Raw genomic sequence first — 17711 nt, 5'->3', positions numbered from 1 at the left:
GTCTCTACGAACGACGGGGCATGAGATATGCCCATTCAAAGTTTGCAATTTCAATCGGTTGCTATAGCGCCCCCCTTTGGCCAATTGATGTAATATTGCTTCATTCGCATCCTCCCATGACCCTCTACCACTGTGCCAAATTTCACATGGATTGACCAAGTCAGTGAGGAGAAAAACGTGGAACAGACACACACACACACACACACACAGATTTCGTCATTTTCGTCATTATATAGTCAGATATGTCATGATGTCAAACACAGATATTTACAGAGTTAAAATGAACAACTAAAATCTTAAATCTCTTTCCTCCTCAGTGTCCTCTAACGGCCCTCCACCCCCTTCAAGCCATCTGGACAAGAAGTCACTCGACTCCTTGAGAGACGTGGCGACCCCTGACCTCAAGTCAGGCAAACCTAGTGATGTCATCTGTATCGAGGACTAGGCCAGCTCTGCAAAACCGACCCGAGGGTCAGAAAACTCCCAGGGATGGAATCTGTAAGGATGACAGCTGCCCATCTCCTTCGCCACATCCTCCTCTTTCTCCTGCTCCTTCCTGACTTCAAATCTACAGAGTCAAGCTCTCTAAGGCGATTCACTTTTTGATTAATACAGATGTATCTATCTTAACAATTGCACTTTTATCTTTCGAGGATCCTATAGAAGTATTTCAGTAGATATTTTGCTTTTGTTGACCTGTGCTGGAGAGCTGAGGATAAGGAGGGAAAATGAAGCAGCTGTTCTGAAAGAGGATTTTTATTTTCAGCCCCGCACTACGAGGGGAAACTCAAGCGAGTCGGCATGACTGAGTTTCCTGACGTTCTTGATTGCGGCTCATTCTAATCTTGGAATGTGTGTTTTGATCGCGCCAGACTCTACATTTTCATCCTGTGTGCGCCCCGTTGCTTTTAACCATCTGCCTATTCACTGTACACTGTGACTGTGCCCCTCTGGAGCTTGTTCCCTGTGAGGAGGAGTTAAGGACGTCTTCAGTGATAGTCAGATAGGAGGTTGTTTTTCTGAGGGCCAATATTGTTACTTTAAATGAATATGTGTTTTGTCATTCATGTAGTAACCAGTGGATAAAGTATTGATTTGAAAGCATCAAAAACTATTATCATGTATGCAGTAGCTGGACACAGTCTGTCTGAATCCTCTAAAGACTGCCACCCGCTGGTCATCTGGAGAAAGTAATCTCCTCAAAACCTGCAGGTACACTCGACTGCAGCACCAGTAACCTCCGAGGGTTGGCTTCTTGTACTGTATATACTCAGAGACTGCTGTTTATTTTACCTCACATAGGTCTAATCATAGTGAAAATATGTATACATACATGGATGAAATCAGAAGCCTTGAGCCTTGCCATCGTATGTGAAGATCGAGCAGAGGAGAAAAAGCTGCAGGAGTGGCAAAAATGATTTTTAAACGCATTTCAGAGAAGACTGAGTATTTCTGTGTACGGTACAATATTTGTGATTCTTATTATATTTGAATGTTAGTAGTGGCTGTAGAGCTTAACCCTGGGGCCATGACCAGTGGGACTGCACTATAAACAGGAACTCATCTGGTCTACATCCACATACTGTACAGGGCTTTAATGTTCAGGCCTAACTGACAAGAGTCCTGGAGTGGAGCGTGGCTATTTTACGTACATCCCAGGGACTTTCCCAGCTCCCTTTCATTGTTAGAACCGAGTAAGAACATATGTGCTTCTGGCGCAGTGTCATTTTGAGTCTAGTATTTGTCGCAAAATGAGCTTTTGTTTGCTTCTCTTTATGTTGAGGTAAAATAAGACGTGTTTGGTCACTTGGTGCCATTAAAGAAGACGATCCAGTATGATTTGTTCATTTATGCAGTGTGTTTCCTGCTCAGATGTGGAGACTGTCATTAGGGCTGGGCGATATGGAGACAAATATCACAATATTTCACCAGTATTGTAGGGTGGAGTATCGGTGCTTCCACTAAATATTTACACAATGTGATTTTTGATTAATAATAATCAGCAATTTGGATAAAATTACCAAGTGGTTAAAGGCAAAAACAGAACAATGAGAACAGTCTGACATCACTTTACTGTAATGCATCTTTTAAAGGTTCAGTGTGTAAGAATTAGGGGGATTTAGTGGCATTCCTTCAGTGTTCATTGTTTAGGTTTTTACCAGGAGCCGAATTATCTGCAGAGGTCTCTTCCTCTCCAAAACAAACAGACCAGGTGATTAAAACCAGTGACAACTCTGAATAAAGCAGTTTCATGTAACAAATCAGTGTTTCTCCGATGCTGTTTGGCATGTCGTAGATGGGCCGCTAGTCCAGCACCTGCTTATGTGTGCTCACCTTTTTTCTCTGATAACTTAAGATCCAGACAATCAGGAGGTTTTTACCAGGAGCCGAATTATCCACAGAGGTCTCTTCCTCTCAAGAACAAACAGACTAGATGATTAAAACAAGTGACATCACTGAACAAAGCATTTTCACGTAACAAATCAGTGATTCTCCGATCATAGATGGGCCGCTAATGTATGCTCACCTTTTTTCTCTGATAACTTAGATCCAGATGATCAGGTGATTTTAACCGGGAGCTGAATAATTCCCACAGGTCTCTTCCTTTTCCAAAAAATGACCTGCAAAACTAAAACTGGCAGTTCACCCTGGCGATTTCCATAAACAAGTACCTGCTGACTGTGTAGTTATAAATGACTCACTATAGCGGCACCAAGCACAGACGCAATGCATCACATAGTGGTAGAGAAGCTGTGTTTTTAACCTGCTCTGTATTTACAGTGTGTGGTCGCTGCCAGCTTCATTGTGTGTGTATTAAGTTTTGTCAAGTGCTAATGCAGTTGTTTACACAGGGTTTGGAAGCTATATTAACCAGTGCCGCATTAATTACCTGGAGGTTTTGGATCATGGATGCATTGATTTCATTTATTTATAAGGACAATGCACATTAATCAACACCTCTGGAAATGTGCCGGTGTTAGCCAGCTGGCTAATTTTTAACTGCAGTCGTTTGGCAAGATCTTTTGAAACCAATAAAAGGATCAAACTCACAGGACAAAGACAGCATAAAGACATAAGACGGCAGTAACAACAGCAAACAGAAACTGTCAAGATAGAACAGAAGCCATGCAAAGCTATGTGGAATGTAAAAACACACACAACGTTGCTCTGATGCTTCACATTGCCTCTGAAACAATGAGGTGCTCTGCTACATGCTGCAGCATGTCGCCTCACAACCATGTCTCATGTATTTAGGCCAAGAGGTAACGAAAACAGGTGGTTATACACTAAAGAAAACATGCTTATTATATTCCATTTCTGCCAGTATCTCCCCATAAATCGACACACCTGACCTTTAAAACCGGGAAAACACAACACTTATGATATTTAAAATCTAAGACGATATCTAGTCTCCTAATATCGATGTATTGCCCAGCCCTAACCGTCACTGGTAGTGTCACAGTCTGAACACACATCTGCAGGAATATTTTCTGTGCATCAGCTTCTACAGTAAGGACCAATGTTGCACAGCGTTACTCTTTAGATAACGTCTTCACTTCCAGTCAGTTCTGTTTGGGCTCTTTTTAAGAGTGTACGTTGTTGCCTATTGCTTTACCTGGTGTGAAGACACGTTAGCATGGTATACCTACATATCTTGTCCATTCCATCTATGATGTGCTGAAGTGGCCGTCCACATAAGTAAGACGATATTTTATAAATTCAAGCTTACTATATTTCCTTTTCTACGAAGGCGTTGCTCGAATGTTTGGACTCAAAGTGCAAATTGTTATTGACATATTTATCTTTTCTTTTTTCCAAAGACCAGTGGCATTACCTGTTTGTATTATTATAGCCATTGACAGCACTTATTTGACTTTGTTGGGCTGATGATTGTGATTGGACTCATCTAAACTGAAGAGTGTTGTACAGAGTTGGCGAGTGTATTTTCTTACTCTCCTTTTGCAACTTCAAATGGTTGTCCTGAGGTGCTCTCTTCTGACCCCCCCCCCCCCTTCTCACACGGATTGTGTTACCGCGACCCCGCCCTCTCCCATCAGACAACATGCTTTAACTCAACAACTAAAAAATTCAGTTTCAGCACATTATCGGACTGATTTTTTAAAGCACCACGAAATGAACCTTGAAGTGCATCATATCAGCTTTTTGCGCTCTTCTTTGTTAGTGTTTATCAGTGCCGTTTTCTTCGTTGTGTTTCTGTTCATGCCATCGACTACTTGACCATGACATGTATTAGGTTGCTTGACAGATAGAACCTCAGAAACATGTAAATACTTGAAAGATTTTTTCAGAGATAAGTCCATCTCGTACAGATTTATGTATCAAACTGAAAAAAAAAAAGATGAATGTCTGCTGGATGGTGTTGCCATAGAACTGCAGAGTGCACCGTATGTGCTCATTAATCAAAAATCATGTCCTTTTTGCCCTCTGGAGTGACGACCACGAGACGACGTCAAAAACACGATACTCCAATGAAATGCAATCAAACTGAAGTCGGTATGAATGTAATGTCTGTTAGAAAAAAAAGGCTTCAGTCTAATATTATAAATATGTTAACAATGTATGTACATGCTTATTAACATGGCTTCAAAAGCTACCAAAAGACCCTGATAAAAGGCACCTTTGTTGCAGTGAATGCACAGCATGTGAAGCGTTTGATATGACGGTTCACTTTGGGGAGGCGGTAGTGTATCTAGCATTTACAGACAATGAGCTCCAAGCAGTGTTATGGTTCTGATATTTGTGCTGTATAGCAATTGAATGAACAAGTGAATTGTCATCTTTTTATTTGTATTCTGTGTATTTGTTCAATGTGTTTTAATAAATCTTCTGGACAACAATAACACTGTGTGATTGTTCCCTCGCAGACAAGTGAAGGAGCGTGAATGAATAACTGTGCTGAGTCGAGGAGGACTTCAGATTCAATTAAAGCAATTGACCATCTTGACTTGACCTTACACATTACCTTGTGTTCGCTGTGCGGCATCACAATCTGCATGAGCCAGCAGTGCTGTAAATGTGATTAGAGGCAGGAATAGAAACACTGGCGCAGTCAGTGAGGGACCGAAGACAGAAGCCATTCACAAAGGACACAAACTAGTTCAAAGACAATTGAAAAGAAAATACTGAGAATGAATAAAAGTTACCAAACCAGTCAGATGACGTGGTTCTGGACCTCCAGCATGCACTGGGTTGGTTCGGGCGGTCAGGATGAAAGTCAGAACCTCCAAATCTGAGGCCATGGTTCTCCACTGGAAAATGGTGGATTGCTCCCTCTGGATTGGGAGAGAGTTACGCCTCAAGCGAGGGAGTTCAAGTATCTCAGGGTCTTGTTCATGAGTCAGGGTAGAATGGAGCATGAGATGGATCAGAGGTTTGGCGCAGTGTCTGCAGTGATGCGGGCGCTATGCTGGACCACCGTGGTGAAGAGGGAGCTGAACCAGAAGGCAAAGCTTTCGATTTACTGGTCCATCTACATCCCAACCCTCACCTATGGTCATGAGCTCTGGGTAGTGACCGAAAGAATGAGATTGTGGATACAAGCGGCCGAAATTAGTGTCCTCAGAAGGGTGGCTGGGCTCAGACTTAGAGATAGGGTAAGGAGCTCAGACATCTGGAGGGAGCTTGGAGTAGAGCCGGTGCTCCTTCGTGTCGAAAGGGGTCAGTTGAGGTGGTTCGGGCATCTGATCAGGATGCCTTCTGGGCACCTCCCGTTGGAGGTGTTATGGGCATGTCCCACTGGTAGGAGGCCCCGGGGGCAGACACAGAACACTCTGGAGGGATTACATATCTCATCTGGCCTGGGAACACCTCGGGGTCCCCCAGGGGGAGCTGGAAAGTGTTGCTGGGGAGAGGGACGTCTGGAGGACTTTGCTCGGCCTGCTGCAGCAGCGACCCGGCTTCAGGTAAGCGGTTGGAAATGGATGGATGGATGAAAGTTTAAGAAACTCTAAAACTCAAACCTGATCATACGACCACACTGACACCATTTGTATGAGATATGTCAAATTAGCCAAATCCTGTACAGCATGTCCTGATGTCCCCGATGTTCAGACCCCACTTTATCTTCTTACTTTCAGAACATACTGCAGCTGCCCTTACAAAATACATACTGTTGCATGAAGTATTCATACAACTGGCACATACTAACACTGCACCAATAACACTGCACCTCGAACTTTGACCCTCTTTCTTAATGATATCACTGACGGTTACCTTGGAGACAGTGACGACCCATCCGCTCCACTAGGTGTGCCTGTTTTCCTGGCTGTACTTTCTGTTACAGGATGTGGGTCAAGGCAGAGGGTTGTCATTTACCTCACGAGCCACACCGATATAAAGCTCACCACCTTCCAGCAGACTTCCCTCCCTCCCTCTTCCTTCACGGCACAGCTGCTGTTCTTTTGCTTTCTCTACAGGCAGTAATAACTGCATACATTGTAGACTCTGACACATTCACGGCGCCTAATCAGAAGTTGTTATTTTGAGCCTCAGAATTGAGCATCAGAACATTTTTTTTTATCACAAGAGTAACCGATTAAACACAGCTAACAAAATGAGAATTCTCACATCACGAGGACAGATACTTGTATAATACTCGTACTTGTCAAAAGTACATTATCTGTACCAGATACTCGTTTTATCCGAGTATTCGGCTCAGCCTTACTGTGTATACCTGCCACTACACCACTAGTCACCATCACTTGGCATCCGTCATTGCAGCTTCTGTTAGCTGTTAGCTGAGCTGTCATTTGTCTGCAACTCAGTCAATGTGACGTATCTTCCACTGCACAGAGGGTCAGAATAGCCAGGAAAGCATGCTGGCTTTCATACTGCAAAACGCAACTGGATGTAATAACAATAATAAAAGACCTTATTCATATAGCACCTTTCAAAACACAGTTTAAAAAGTGCTGTACAACAAAACTAAACACAATTAAAACACAAGAAGAATAAAACAAATAACATGTCATGTAGTAAAAGATAAAAATATGGATATCAAGATAATAAAAGGTCATCAAAATCAGTAAGATAGCATAAAATATATAGACAGCTCAGATAAAGTCAGGATATGCTTTAGGATAAAAGTATGACTTAAATGAAGCCAGTGACTCAGACAGCCTTATATCCTGAAGGACATCCTGGTATTTTTGGCATGCTGTATTTGGCATACTAAATCTTTTTCCGCCATACTAAATGGTACAGCAGTATGGAAACTCATATATCTTAACATGTTTTGTAATATGTTTCTGTTATGGCACTGCTGTGTTTCCCCTCCCCGTGTTCCTGTCTGTCTGTCTTCCTCCCCCTGTTTAGTTTTGTCCGTGTGCTGGCGTGGGCGTGGTCCCCCTCCCTGGTTTCCCTGGGCCCTGGCTCTGCTCATTATACTCACCTGTCTGCCATCAGCTCATCAACCACACCTGCCTCATCAGCATGCAGCGTTTCTACTCCGGCTCTTCAACAGTGGATCATCACTCTCCTGCCGTCCGGCTTCACGTGCACACCACGCCAGCTTCATATCAGCCTGTGACAATAAACCTTTTCATCATCTCCACCCTGTGTCCCACGCTTGGGTTTCCCTCGAGTTCATAACAGCTTCATGGTTTTTTTATGTTTTATCTTCAAGTCTTTGTATTGTGTTTTACCTGGCTGTGAGACAAATTTCCCCCTGGACACAATAAAATTAAAGTTGAAAACTGAAGGTCACACTGTTGAGAATTTTCCTGGCAACAATCGCATGAAGAAACAACTAGTTTTTAGGCCAATGTGTGGCCCAGAGAAATAAACCAAACCCAAACTAAAAGGGTAGTTAAGGAGACAAACAGAACATTTTTCCAAGCCTGGCATCTTTTAGGGAGTGGTGGATAATTTCTCTGCTTTAATCACTATTTTAGCATCAGTAAAACTCGCAATTTAAGATAATACAATCCTTTCATTATATTTCTTTTCAAGTTGGATACCAGAGTGCTTACTTAATGTTTTTCGGTCTCGTATAGGCTCATTTACAAACTGATAAAACTGCACATAAACACAGTTTACACAGTCGACAAAAAGATGACAGCATGGAGCCTGCACTGCTTTTACATTTAGCAGATTCATTCCATATTCTTTGGTTTCATTCATCATACTCAGACTTTTATTCCACGGCTTTAGAGTTCTTAATATTCTCACAGATTATTTCTTGAACAACAGGATATAATATACAGTATTTTAAATTTTATGTATAGTATAATACTTTATATGACATCATGCATGGATAGGTTACTGAACAGGCCTACTGGGCACAGGTCCAGGATCCTAAAGTGTCAGGATGTCCTGGTGTTTCCCTGCAAGATGTCAGTCAAATTAACACATACCAACCAGGAAGAGACATAATGACCACAAAAAGACACAAAGAGATCCAAAGAGACACAAAAATACTTCAAAAAGACGCAAAATAACTACAAACAGGACCGAAACAACCACACAGAGACACAAAATGACCAAAAAGACAAAAAGTTGTTTCAAAGACACATAAAATTAATTACAACAGGCGGAGAAACCACCACAAAGAGCCAAAAAAGACGCACAGTTTCTTCAGGGACACTAATTGACCCAAAAACACACAAAATGTTGTCAAAGAAACATGTCATGACTAAATAGAGACACAAAGTTACTTCAGGGACACAAAATAACCACAAGAAGGGGCAGAACAACGACAAAGAGACACGAAAAGGCCAAAAAGACACACAAAATTTCTTCAGGGACACAAACTGACCCCAAAAGACACAGAATTATTTCAAATAAACACAAAAAATATCTACAAAAAGGGACAAAACAACTACAAAATGACCAAAACGAGGCACAAAGTTCCTTCAAAGAGAAATAACCACAAGAAAGCAAGAATAGCCGATGCTGTTGCTGGTGCTAATGGGGATTAGCACAGTAGTAGTACACAAATTGATCCCAAAAGACACAAAATGTTTTCAAAGAAACACAAAATAACTACCAAACGGGGCTTAACAACTACAAAGAGACACAAAATGACTAAATAGAGACACAAAGTTACTTCAGGGACACAAAATGACCCCAAAAGACACAAAATTATTTCAAATAAACACAAAAATATCTATAAAAAGGGACAAAACAACCACAAAGAGACACAAAATGACCAAAAAGACACCAAAATATTTCAGAGACACAAAATACTACTACAATGGGGGGAAACTCCCACAAAAAGTCAAAGAAAGGCCAAAAAGACACACAAAATTTCACCAGGGACACAAAATGACCCCAAAAGACACAAAACTATTTCAAATAAACACAAAATTATATACAAAAATATGCTTAACAACTACAAAGAGACACAAAATAACCACAAGAAGGGGAACAAAACATAAAGAGGCACAAAATGAGCAAAAAGAGAGACAAAGTAACTATAAGAAGGGGCAAGAAAAACACAAAGAGGCATAAAAAGGCCAAAAAAGACACACAAAATTTCTTCAGGGACACAAAATGACCCTTAGAGACACAAAATTATTTTAAAGAAACACAAAATAGCAACAAAAAAATGGGGAAAACAACCGCAGAGAGACATAAGAAAGCAAACAAGACACAAAAATTATCCGAAAAGACAAAAAAATAGGTAAAAACACCACAAAGTCTGTGTGTCTTGCTCCTGTTAGAGAAGTGTTGGGACATTTTGCAATTACTTACATGCTGGCAACAATCATATTCATTAAAGCTACTTTTTTAAATAGAAAATATGTCTCATGTTGATTGTTATATTGCATGAGCAAAGTCTCATTTTACCTTTGAACATTTTATTGAATGTATCACATGTATTGCTCCGGTTCATTTGGCTGCTCCTTTCAGTTCTCCTGTGTCAGTTACCACCTTGTCTTTTTAAATCTCAGCCATTAGAGAGAAATTCACACAGCTGACTCCAGTTCAGTGTGAACTTCAGTCCCACACGGAAGTACTCTGAGATAGCATTGCCCCTAATTCCCTTTGTCCAGCCCACTTGTACGCAAAAACTCCCCTTGATTGGTACACACACGGCCCCCTAGGCTTTTCATTGGCCACGTGCTTGACTTTGTCACTCTCCCATTGGCTGGTTGAGTCTGAGAGCCCTCACCCTGCTTTGTGCTGCTGTCTGGGCAGCAGCAGGGGTCTGGAGAGTGGGAGGAGGGAGGAAAACCAAAGAAAGGACAGAATGAGAGACTGGAGGGGCTGAGTGGGGGAAAGGACCCATCTGAAAAAGAGAGGGACAGAGAGGGGAGATAGAGGGAGGAACACAACGAGGCAGAGGGAGAGGGGAGGGAGCACAGAGGGTTACCTCATCTTGAGCTGCTCGTGCACACGGTGCAGGGGAGAACTTGTGGGAAAGTAAACAGCACAGGAGAATTCCAATCTGTTCTCAGCCACTTGCAGCCCTCGCAGGATACCATAAAGATGACTGTGCTGGACCCGGCAGTGTGGTAAAAACTGAGAGTGTATGGGAGGTTACCGGGATTAAAGGGTCACCAGGGAGTGCCTGAAGCTTCTCGGAGGACACACTGCTGAACATAAGGAGGTGAGAGGCGTCTATTTGTTGTCCTCTAAACACTTTCCCCCTTTCCTCCCTTCATTCTCCTCTGTCTCCCTCCTCACTCTCAGCATGGTTAGCATGTTGCAAAGACAGCAGCTTTGTCCAAAGGGGGCCATTGATGGAGTGGAGCTGGGGGTGGGTGTGCTGGTTTGTGCCTCTCTGTCTCAGTCCGACAGCTATATAGGAGCAGCTGAGAGGACAGGGGGAACATGGAGGAGGAGAGGATGGGAATGGCAGATACCCGTGTGGCCCTTTGGCAGAGTACACACCATCATGGACGATTAAACCTGAGCCTGCCTCAGAGAGCCGGCAGGGCTGCGGAGCGTGAGGCCTTGTTATGATAGCAGCAGTTCCCTGAGACAGACACCAGGAAGGATGAGTGAGAGATTGGCGGCACGTCCCAGACCCACACCTCTGGCCCGGCTGTTTTTCAGCAGCACTGCACAGCTCCTCCACAGCCTCAGGCTATATAAAGAGATCCCCTGGCTCGGGCCAGGCCTTAACCATTCCAGTTTGACGGTTGCTTCCCGGAGTACAATAGCCCCTCCCAGGATGGATTTCACGCTGCCTCAATGCTCTGAACAGAATAGAGAGGGGAGACAGGGAGGAGAGGGGTGAGGAGGGGTGCTAAGGGACCTCTGACCAAAGTAATTTGCATTTTGAGCTAGGGCACTGTTTCTGCTTCACTTGCCGGATGTCCAAGTGCCTTTTTTTTCTTTCGAGACACTCCATGGACTCACTGTATCAGATTTTTTTCTTCTTAGTCACAGTCCAGCACTTCCAACAGACATTAACAATCCGTGCATGCATGGCCTGAAGCTACCACAAAGACCTCACTATCAATGGGAACCCTTTCCCCTTTTGCTACACATTCACCCATGAAAACTTGCACTCACGCATATGTACACATGGAAAGGCCTTGGTGCTCAAGTACACAATCAGTCATTTGATAGTGGTGACACGCCTGCCAAATGTTTCAAGGTGTACTGGATTACACACTGACTACATCCCTTTGTGAGTGTCAGATAATTAACTTAGAGGAAGAATTCAGGGATGTTTGTTGAGGCTAACCTGCAGTTTTTTGTTGTCACATTCGCATCACGTCACCCAAACTTTTTTATTTCCTGTTAAGGTCCAGACACACCAAACTAGATCAAGGAACTAGTGGTGACGAAGGCTGACTGCCTCACACTGTCTGCAAATTAGCCAGAAACTTGCACTTAACCACACCGCAAAGACTACAGCTAGCGGCCAACTAGCATGTACATTCTGCACATGAATAAAAGACTTTGACTTGTACAGGCCCAGACACACCAAACCAACATCAAATAACTAGTGGTGACGAAGGCCTCACATCACCTGCGTCTCAGCCAAAAAGTTACACCTGGGCACAGCGTAAAGATGACAGCCAACAGCCAACTAGCTTGTACGTTCGGCACCTTTTTTGGACAAAAGACTTCAACTAGTACAGGCCCAGACACACCAAAAAGACATAGAAGAACTTGTGGTGACGAAGGCTAACTGCCTCATGTCACCTGCTCCTCAGCCAAAAAGTTGCCCTTGACCATTGCGCAAAGACTAAAGCCAACTAGCAAATACGTTCTGCACCCCTTTTGAATCAAAGACTTGAACTTGTACAGGCCCAGGTACTCCAAACCAACTGTAAAGACCTTGTTTTGGCCATAAAGTTGTACTGGAAGACATGACAAAGACTAGAGCCAACGGCTAGCTAGCACGTATGTTATGATCTTGCGTGAGAGGATATAACTCTCCCGACCAACAGGCAGCGATAGTCTGTATTTGTCTTTCAAAAAGAGGAACCAGAAGACCAACAGGACGGAATCAAGATGCTAGTTAGCCAGTTAGCACATTAATATCACAACCTAATGCTGAAAGAACAAAGGATGCTTCAAAGGCTCAACGGCTAAAAACATAATCTTACAAGTTTGTTGTGATCTCATGCCGTCCTGACTTTAACTGTTAGTTTGGTTTCCTCCCTTACGTTTCTCTTCTCATGCTGAACTGCCAGTCAGAGTGACGGGCTCCAACAGTGATTGAACATGCTGAATCGGCCAAAAAAAGCCGACAAGGGCAGACAAGTTGCCAACGGTGTGGGACATACCACCAAAACTAGGGTGACAGATGCTCACAGACAGCCCGAGACCATCAGCTTGGTGTGTCAGGACTCTTAACTCTTCTGATAACAGAGTCCAAGGCCAAATCAACTCGACTACGCTGGTGTGAAGAGTAACTCATCATCGTCACCTATTTGTTAAACACAAGCTTACATTGAACTCTGGGTAACTGGCCGATATGAAAAGCATTCTCTGGAACTTCCTGAATAATGACTGAACTCTTTGATTCAGGAGAATATTTTCATATGTTGGTGATATCTGCTTTGACTGGCACATGAAAAGAGCAGCCAAACTCTTTTGCACTGATGACAGTGAAAGCAGGCCGTTCCCTACCTGAGGCTGTACAATAGCTAACATCAGACAAACACAGTGACTGATGCCAAAGGGAACAACTGACTGTGATACAAGAGTTGGGTCACTGCACCTGCCACATACTGAATTGTCAGAGACGGTTTGCATCAGATATTTTTGATCTACATTAGTGTAGTTCAGATAACTATCGTTTTGTACTCTGTGTTGTGTCGCAGTTGTTGTACATGTTGTGATATGGTTCAGTAGCAAGATCAGGCTGAATTTGACAGGAGATATTTAATGTCTCTCAGCACTCAAAGGAAACTTCATCTTAAAGCTTTGACTTTAAATCGTAAATAGAATGAACTCTTGAATTTGGACTCTTTTATCCTAGTCTTTGCTATTTCTAAGATAAACAGGGAGCTAATATATCACACAGGATCATCACACAAACTAAAGTCAATACTCTAAAAGTGACTTTCTGCTAAATATTTATCTTAGTGGTCTCACAGTTATTGAGCAAACACTGTAGGGCTGTCTGTTACAAAGGTTAAGTATAACAGATTGGTAATAAATTTGTTTTTTGGCCAGTGTATGTAAGGATACTATTAAAAAAGCATCATCTGTGTACTAGAATATATGAAAGAGGTATTCCTCCACATGAAGGTGCCTTCATGCGTACCGGGGATAACTAAGCCTGTGGGCACAGTTCCATTACAGCTCTTCTGTGGCTCTGGAGAAACTGTGTACAGTCTGAGACTCTCTCAAAATAATCATGATGACATGTCAGTTTCAGATTGGAACCTGGAAGTGAGGAGTTTGAAAGGCGTGGTCATGTGCCAGGCATGGAGGGTTTAACTGTTTGTTGCAGTAGGGCAGGGGTTTTTTTTAATATAAAGACTGACAATGTGGGCTCCTAAGACAAAACTGAGACACTGGTAACCCCCCCAACCTCCCCTGTCATCCGCATCCTACTGTGAGCTACAACTTGATTTGCTTTTCAGCCTATGCGTTTACATGTTGGCAAGTATGCCACAGTATCAGTTCCTCTTTGCAATATATCCATGGATGCACAGACAACTATCACTGGTTTACTTTGATACTGAAGGAAACTTAAAAATATGGTGATTCTCAGGCAAGTTCTTGAGTAATAAAAAGCGTCTTTTTATCATTTCTAAATGATGCATATCTGAGAGAATAGCCTCATAAAGCTAAGGTACTGAGAATCTACAAAAAACTGTACATCATTTCTGTTTGACTGAGTTATGACTCACAGAAGAAATGAGAGTTTTGGCACTAATTGTGTCAATCTGAGCGTTTTAAAGGAGCCCTATACCAGTGGTTCCCAACTGGTGGGTTGTGGTCCAAAAGTGGGTTGTGGGTCCAATCAAAAGACCAAAAGTGACTCACAAATGTGTCATTTGTAACACACTTTATTTTTAAAATTCCGATGCAGAGCTTTTATTTTGAAGTGCAGTTTCCTGCTGTAGAGTGAGTGACTAACGGATTGCTACTTGAAAGAGACAGCAATCTAGCTCCAAGACATGGCTAAACCCAAGTGTGACACTAAATTTATTAAACTGTGTGTACTTTGAACTAATGACTAAAGAGAAATCTGGACCCCGTGGCTGGACCAGTTGAAAACCACTGCCCTATATAACACTCAGAGCACCAATACAGCAGCAAACAACTTTTTTCTATGGAAAGATATTGTGGGGTAATGGTGTCCTGAGCATAGACGGATGTCACAGTCCCTGTGTGTGTGTTGTAATCCATGCTTCTCTGTCTGTTGTTGTAGTAGATGGTGCATGTTAGTGCTTGAGCCCCATGTGTCCAACAAGCTGGCTAACTGACACGGCTCTGCTCTGCTGTCCTACAGTGTACAGCTGACATCAAGACGCTATTATCGAGGAAGCGCTGTGCCCACCCCCAGTTAACATTGTTAGCTCTGTCAGCACTGTTGCACCATCATGTTTACACATACTCAGTGTTTACAGTAATGTTATGATGTTCTGGTATCAGGTATTTCCACTAGTCGGCGCTGTTCAGGATGCTGGTAGTTCTTGTGTAATGGTGTGTAATGGCTGACTAATCTGTGTTTGGCCTTCTTTCTCACACACCCACGTTGCTTACACTGTTGTTGGCACTGTTTGCGCTGTTAGCACCGTTAGCTGCTAGCCACGTCCGTGTTGAGAGCCATGTGCAAACAACCTTTGAATCATATGTTCTGAACATCGTACACAGCTCCTTTAAAGCAGAGGTTCCCAACTGCTGGGTCATGGTCCAAAAGTGGGTTGTGGGCCCATTCTGAATGGACTGCAAGTGACTCGCAAATGTGTCAAATTTGTAAAAAATGAAAGTACAGTCAATTCTGCCACAGAGCTTTCATTTTGAAGTGCCATTTCCTGCTGTAGATTGACTGACTAATAGACAGCTACTTTACAGAGACAGCAAACTAGCTCGACAATATGACCAAACAGAAGTATGATGCTTCATGTATTAAACTGTGACTAAGGAGTAATCTGGACCCTGAGGCTGGACCAGTTGGGAAACAATGCTTTAAGGAACTGACGCTTCACCTGCTGAGCAGGTTGAGAAGTGGGCCAAAACAGTGGGCCAAAACAGTTGGCCAAAACAGTGGGCCAACCACGACCTTTTAAGAACAGCCTTCCTTTTGACCTCTCTTTGCCTCACGCTGCTCCCTCTGCACCACCCTCACACTTTGAAAACCTCTGCATTAGAGGTGCAGTATGATCAATTGTTTGTGAAACTTGACCCACACCAGGAACCAAAAGTCAGGATATCTCGGTTTCTGTTGCGATGACTATGCTCATTCCTTTTTTCAGTCTGTCTCTTGTGAGTTCCTAAACTTCATGAAAGTGCAAGTCTAATTTGCAAGGGTACCCTGGTAATGTGTAGCATGTGCATAAGGCAGATATATCTATCTGAGATACAAGAGATGAAATGGTGGCTGCACTTATCTAACATTGGAATACAAGACATCAGTCAAGAATCAAGACACCCTTGAGCAGTGCTGGAATATAACATTTATTCAAATACTGCACATATTTGAGGTAGGCCTGTTTGTACTTTACTGAAGCATTTCCATTTTCTGCTACCTAATACCTGTACTCCACTACATCTCAGAGAGAAATATTGTACTCACTTTACTACGTTTATCTTATAACTTCAGTTACTCGTTACAGCAACAGTGGTGCAGTGGTTAGCATTGTCACCTCACAGCAAGAGGGTTCCTGGTTCAAACTCAGGGTGGGGGGTTCGAGCTCCTGGGTGGGGGAGCCCCTCTGTGCGGAGTCTGCATGTTCTCCCTGTGTCACCGTGGGTTTTCTCCGTACTCTTGCTTCCTCCCACAGTCTAAAGACATGCATGTGAACTGGTGAATCTCAATTGGCCGTAGGTGTGAATATGAGCGTGAATGGTTGTCTGTCTCTATGTGTTGTTGTCTGGCGACATGTCCAGGGTGTACCCCACCTCTCACCCAAGGTCAGCTGGGATAGGCTCCAGTCCATTAAACAGATATGTAATTTGATTAGTAATAATCAGGGCAGAGAACTTTAAGGAATAGGGTTCTAAATGATCCTCCCCAGTTGCTTTCCTGCAATCAATAGTTTGCAGCGCTTCCTTAACAACAGATGAAGTGACAGTCTGAAGGGTGAACTGAGAGGTACGATATGAGGGGAGCACGTGATCCCGGGGGTTATTATTATTATTATTATTAATGAGCTGTGACAGATTGAGATTATCACACATTTCCTTTTAAGTAGTTGAGTCGTTAGAGAACCAATTTAGGTTAAAGTCACCTAGAACTAGCATCTCTAACTGACTGTACTGAACAAGAAGGTCTGCTTATTTATTAACAGCACCAGAAACAGCTGAGGGTGGCCTATAAACACCCACCACATGTACCTTCAGAGCAATAAGTTCAAAGGAATGAGGAATTGTGACAGCATTTAAAACTGTAATGGACAGACATGACGCCACATACACAGCCACAACACCCCCTCTTCCCACTCTATTCAGTACTGTGTATACTCTGTTTAAGCCAGGTTTATGTCAAAACCAGGGTATCGGGGTCCGTCTGTGATATGAGAATTTCTAGCTGATCCAGTTTAAACTGATTACACAGACTTCTGATGTTTAGATGCATTAACCCCAGGCCATTTCTGGATCTGAACATGTGTGCATTCAATGATATTTGCCCAGCATCACAGGAGGGCCTACTTGCAGATGGCAACCTCCAGCTTGTTTGAGGTGTGAGGTTAATGGTGATTCAATTTCTGGGTTATAAAAGCTTGTACAGGGTTTGCTTACGAGGGCCATTAGTAATCAGAACAGGGATGTTAAACACAGGGTCAGAGTGGAGGATGAAGTGTGTTGTGAGGTCATGGAGTGAAAGCGTTTCAGGAGTGTAAAGTCAGTTCAGTGTTGGTGGATAAAAGGCATGAGCCTTCCTGTGATCGGTGCAGACCGTCAGGCCTAAAAAGCTGAGGTCTGTTCAGAAAGGCAACAAAATTGTCAACCAAGGGGAGGTGTGACATTATTTTTACTGTGAGCTGGGTCACCCTGTTTGGGCTGGGGCTTCTTCTCTGACTTCTCCCCCCTCTTTTGGTTCTGAAGGGCGGCGCTGTCTGTGGCTCTGCCTTCCTCCACGATCTTGTATTGAGGAGAACAATACA

The 17711-nt window shown here is 43.1% G+C and overlaps 2 protein-coding genes across 3 annotated transcripts in view; both read left to right on the top strand.

Annotated features, from left to right (window-relative positions):
• The window catches only part of chd5 (chromodomain helicase DNA binding protein 5), a 67802-nt gene extending 62966 nt beyond the window's left edge, over positions 1-4836 (top strand). The window contains exon 40 of the mRNA XM_050039071.1: positions 318-4836. Coding sequence (XP_049895028.1) covers positions 318-445 — 128 coding nt within the window. The 3' untranslated portion in view covers positions 446-4836. The remainder of the gene's footprint in view (positions 1-317) is intronic.
• Positions 4837-10243: 5407 nt separating this feature from the next.
• The window catches only part of arhgef10la (Rho guanine nucleotide exchange factor (GEF) 10-like a), a 167089-nt gene continuing 159621 nt past the window's right edge, over positions 10244-17711 (top strand). For both annotated transcript variants that reach the window (XM_050038813.1, XM_050038812.1), the window contains exon 1: positions 10244-10573. The gene's annotated coding sequence lies outside the window, so the exon portion shown is untranslated. The remainder of the gene's footprint in view (positions 10574-17711) is intronic.

Source organism: Epinephelus moara, chromosome 24 (assembly GCF_006386435.1).
Source record: "Epinephelus moara isolate mb chromosome 24, YSFRI_EMoa_1.0, whole genome shotgun sequence".
NCBI classification, from domain to species: Eukaryota; Metazoa; Chordata; class Actinopteri; order Perciformes; family Serranidae; genus Epinephelus; species Epinephelus moara.
This window is presented reverse-complemented; position numbering and strand designations above follow the sequence as displayed.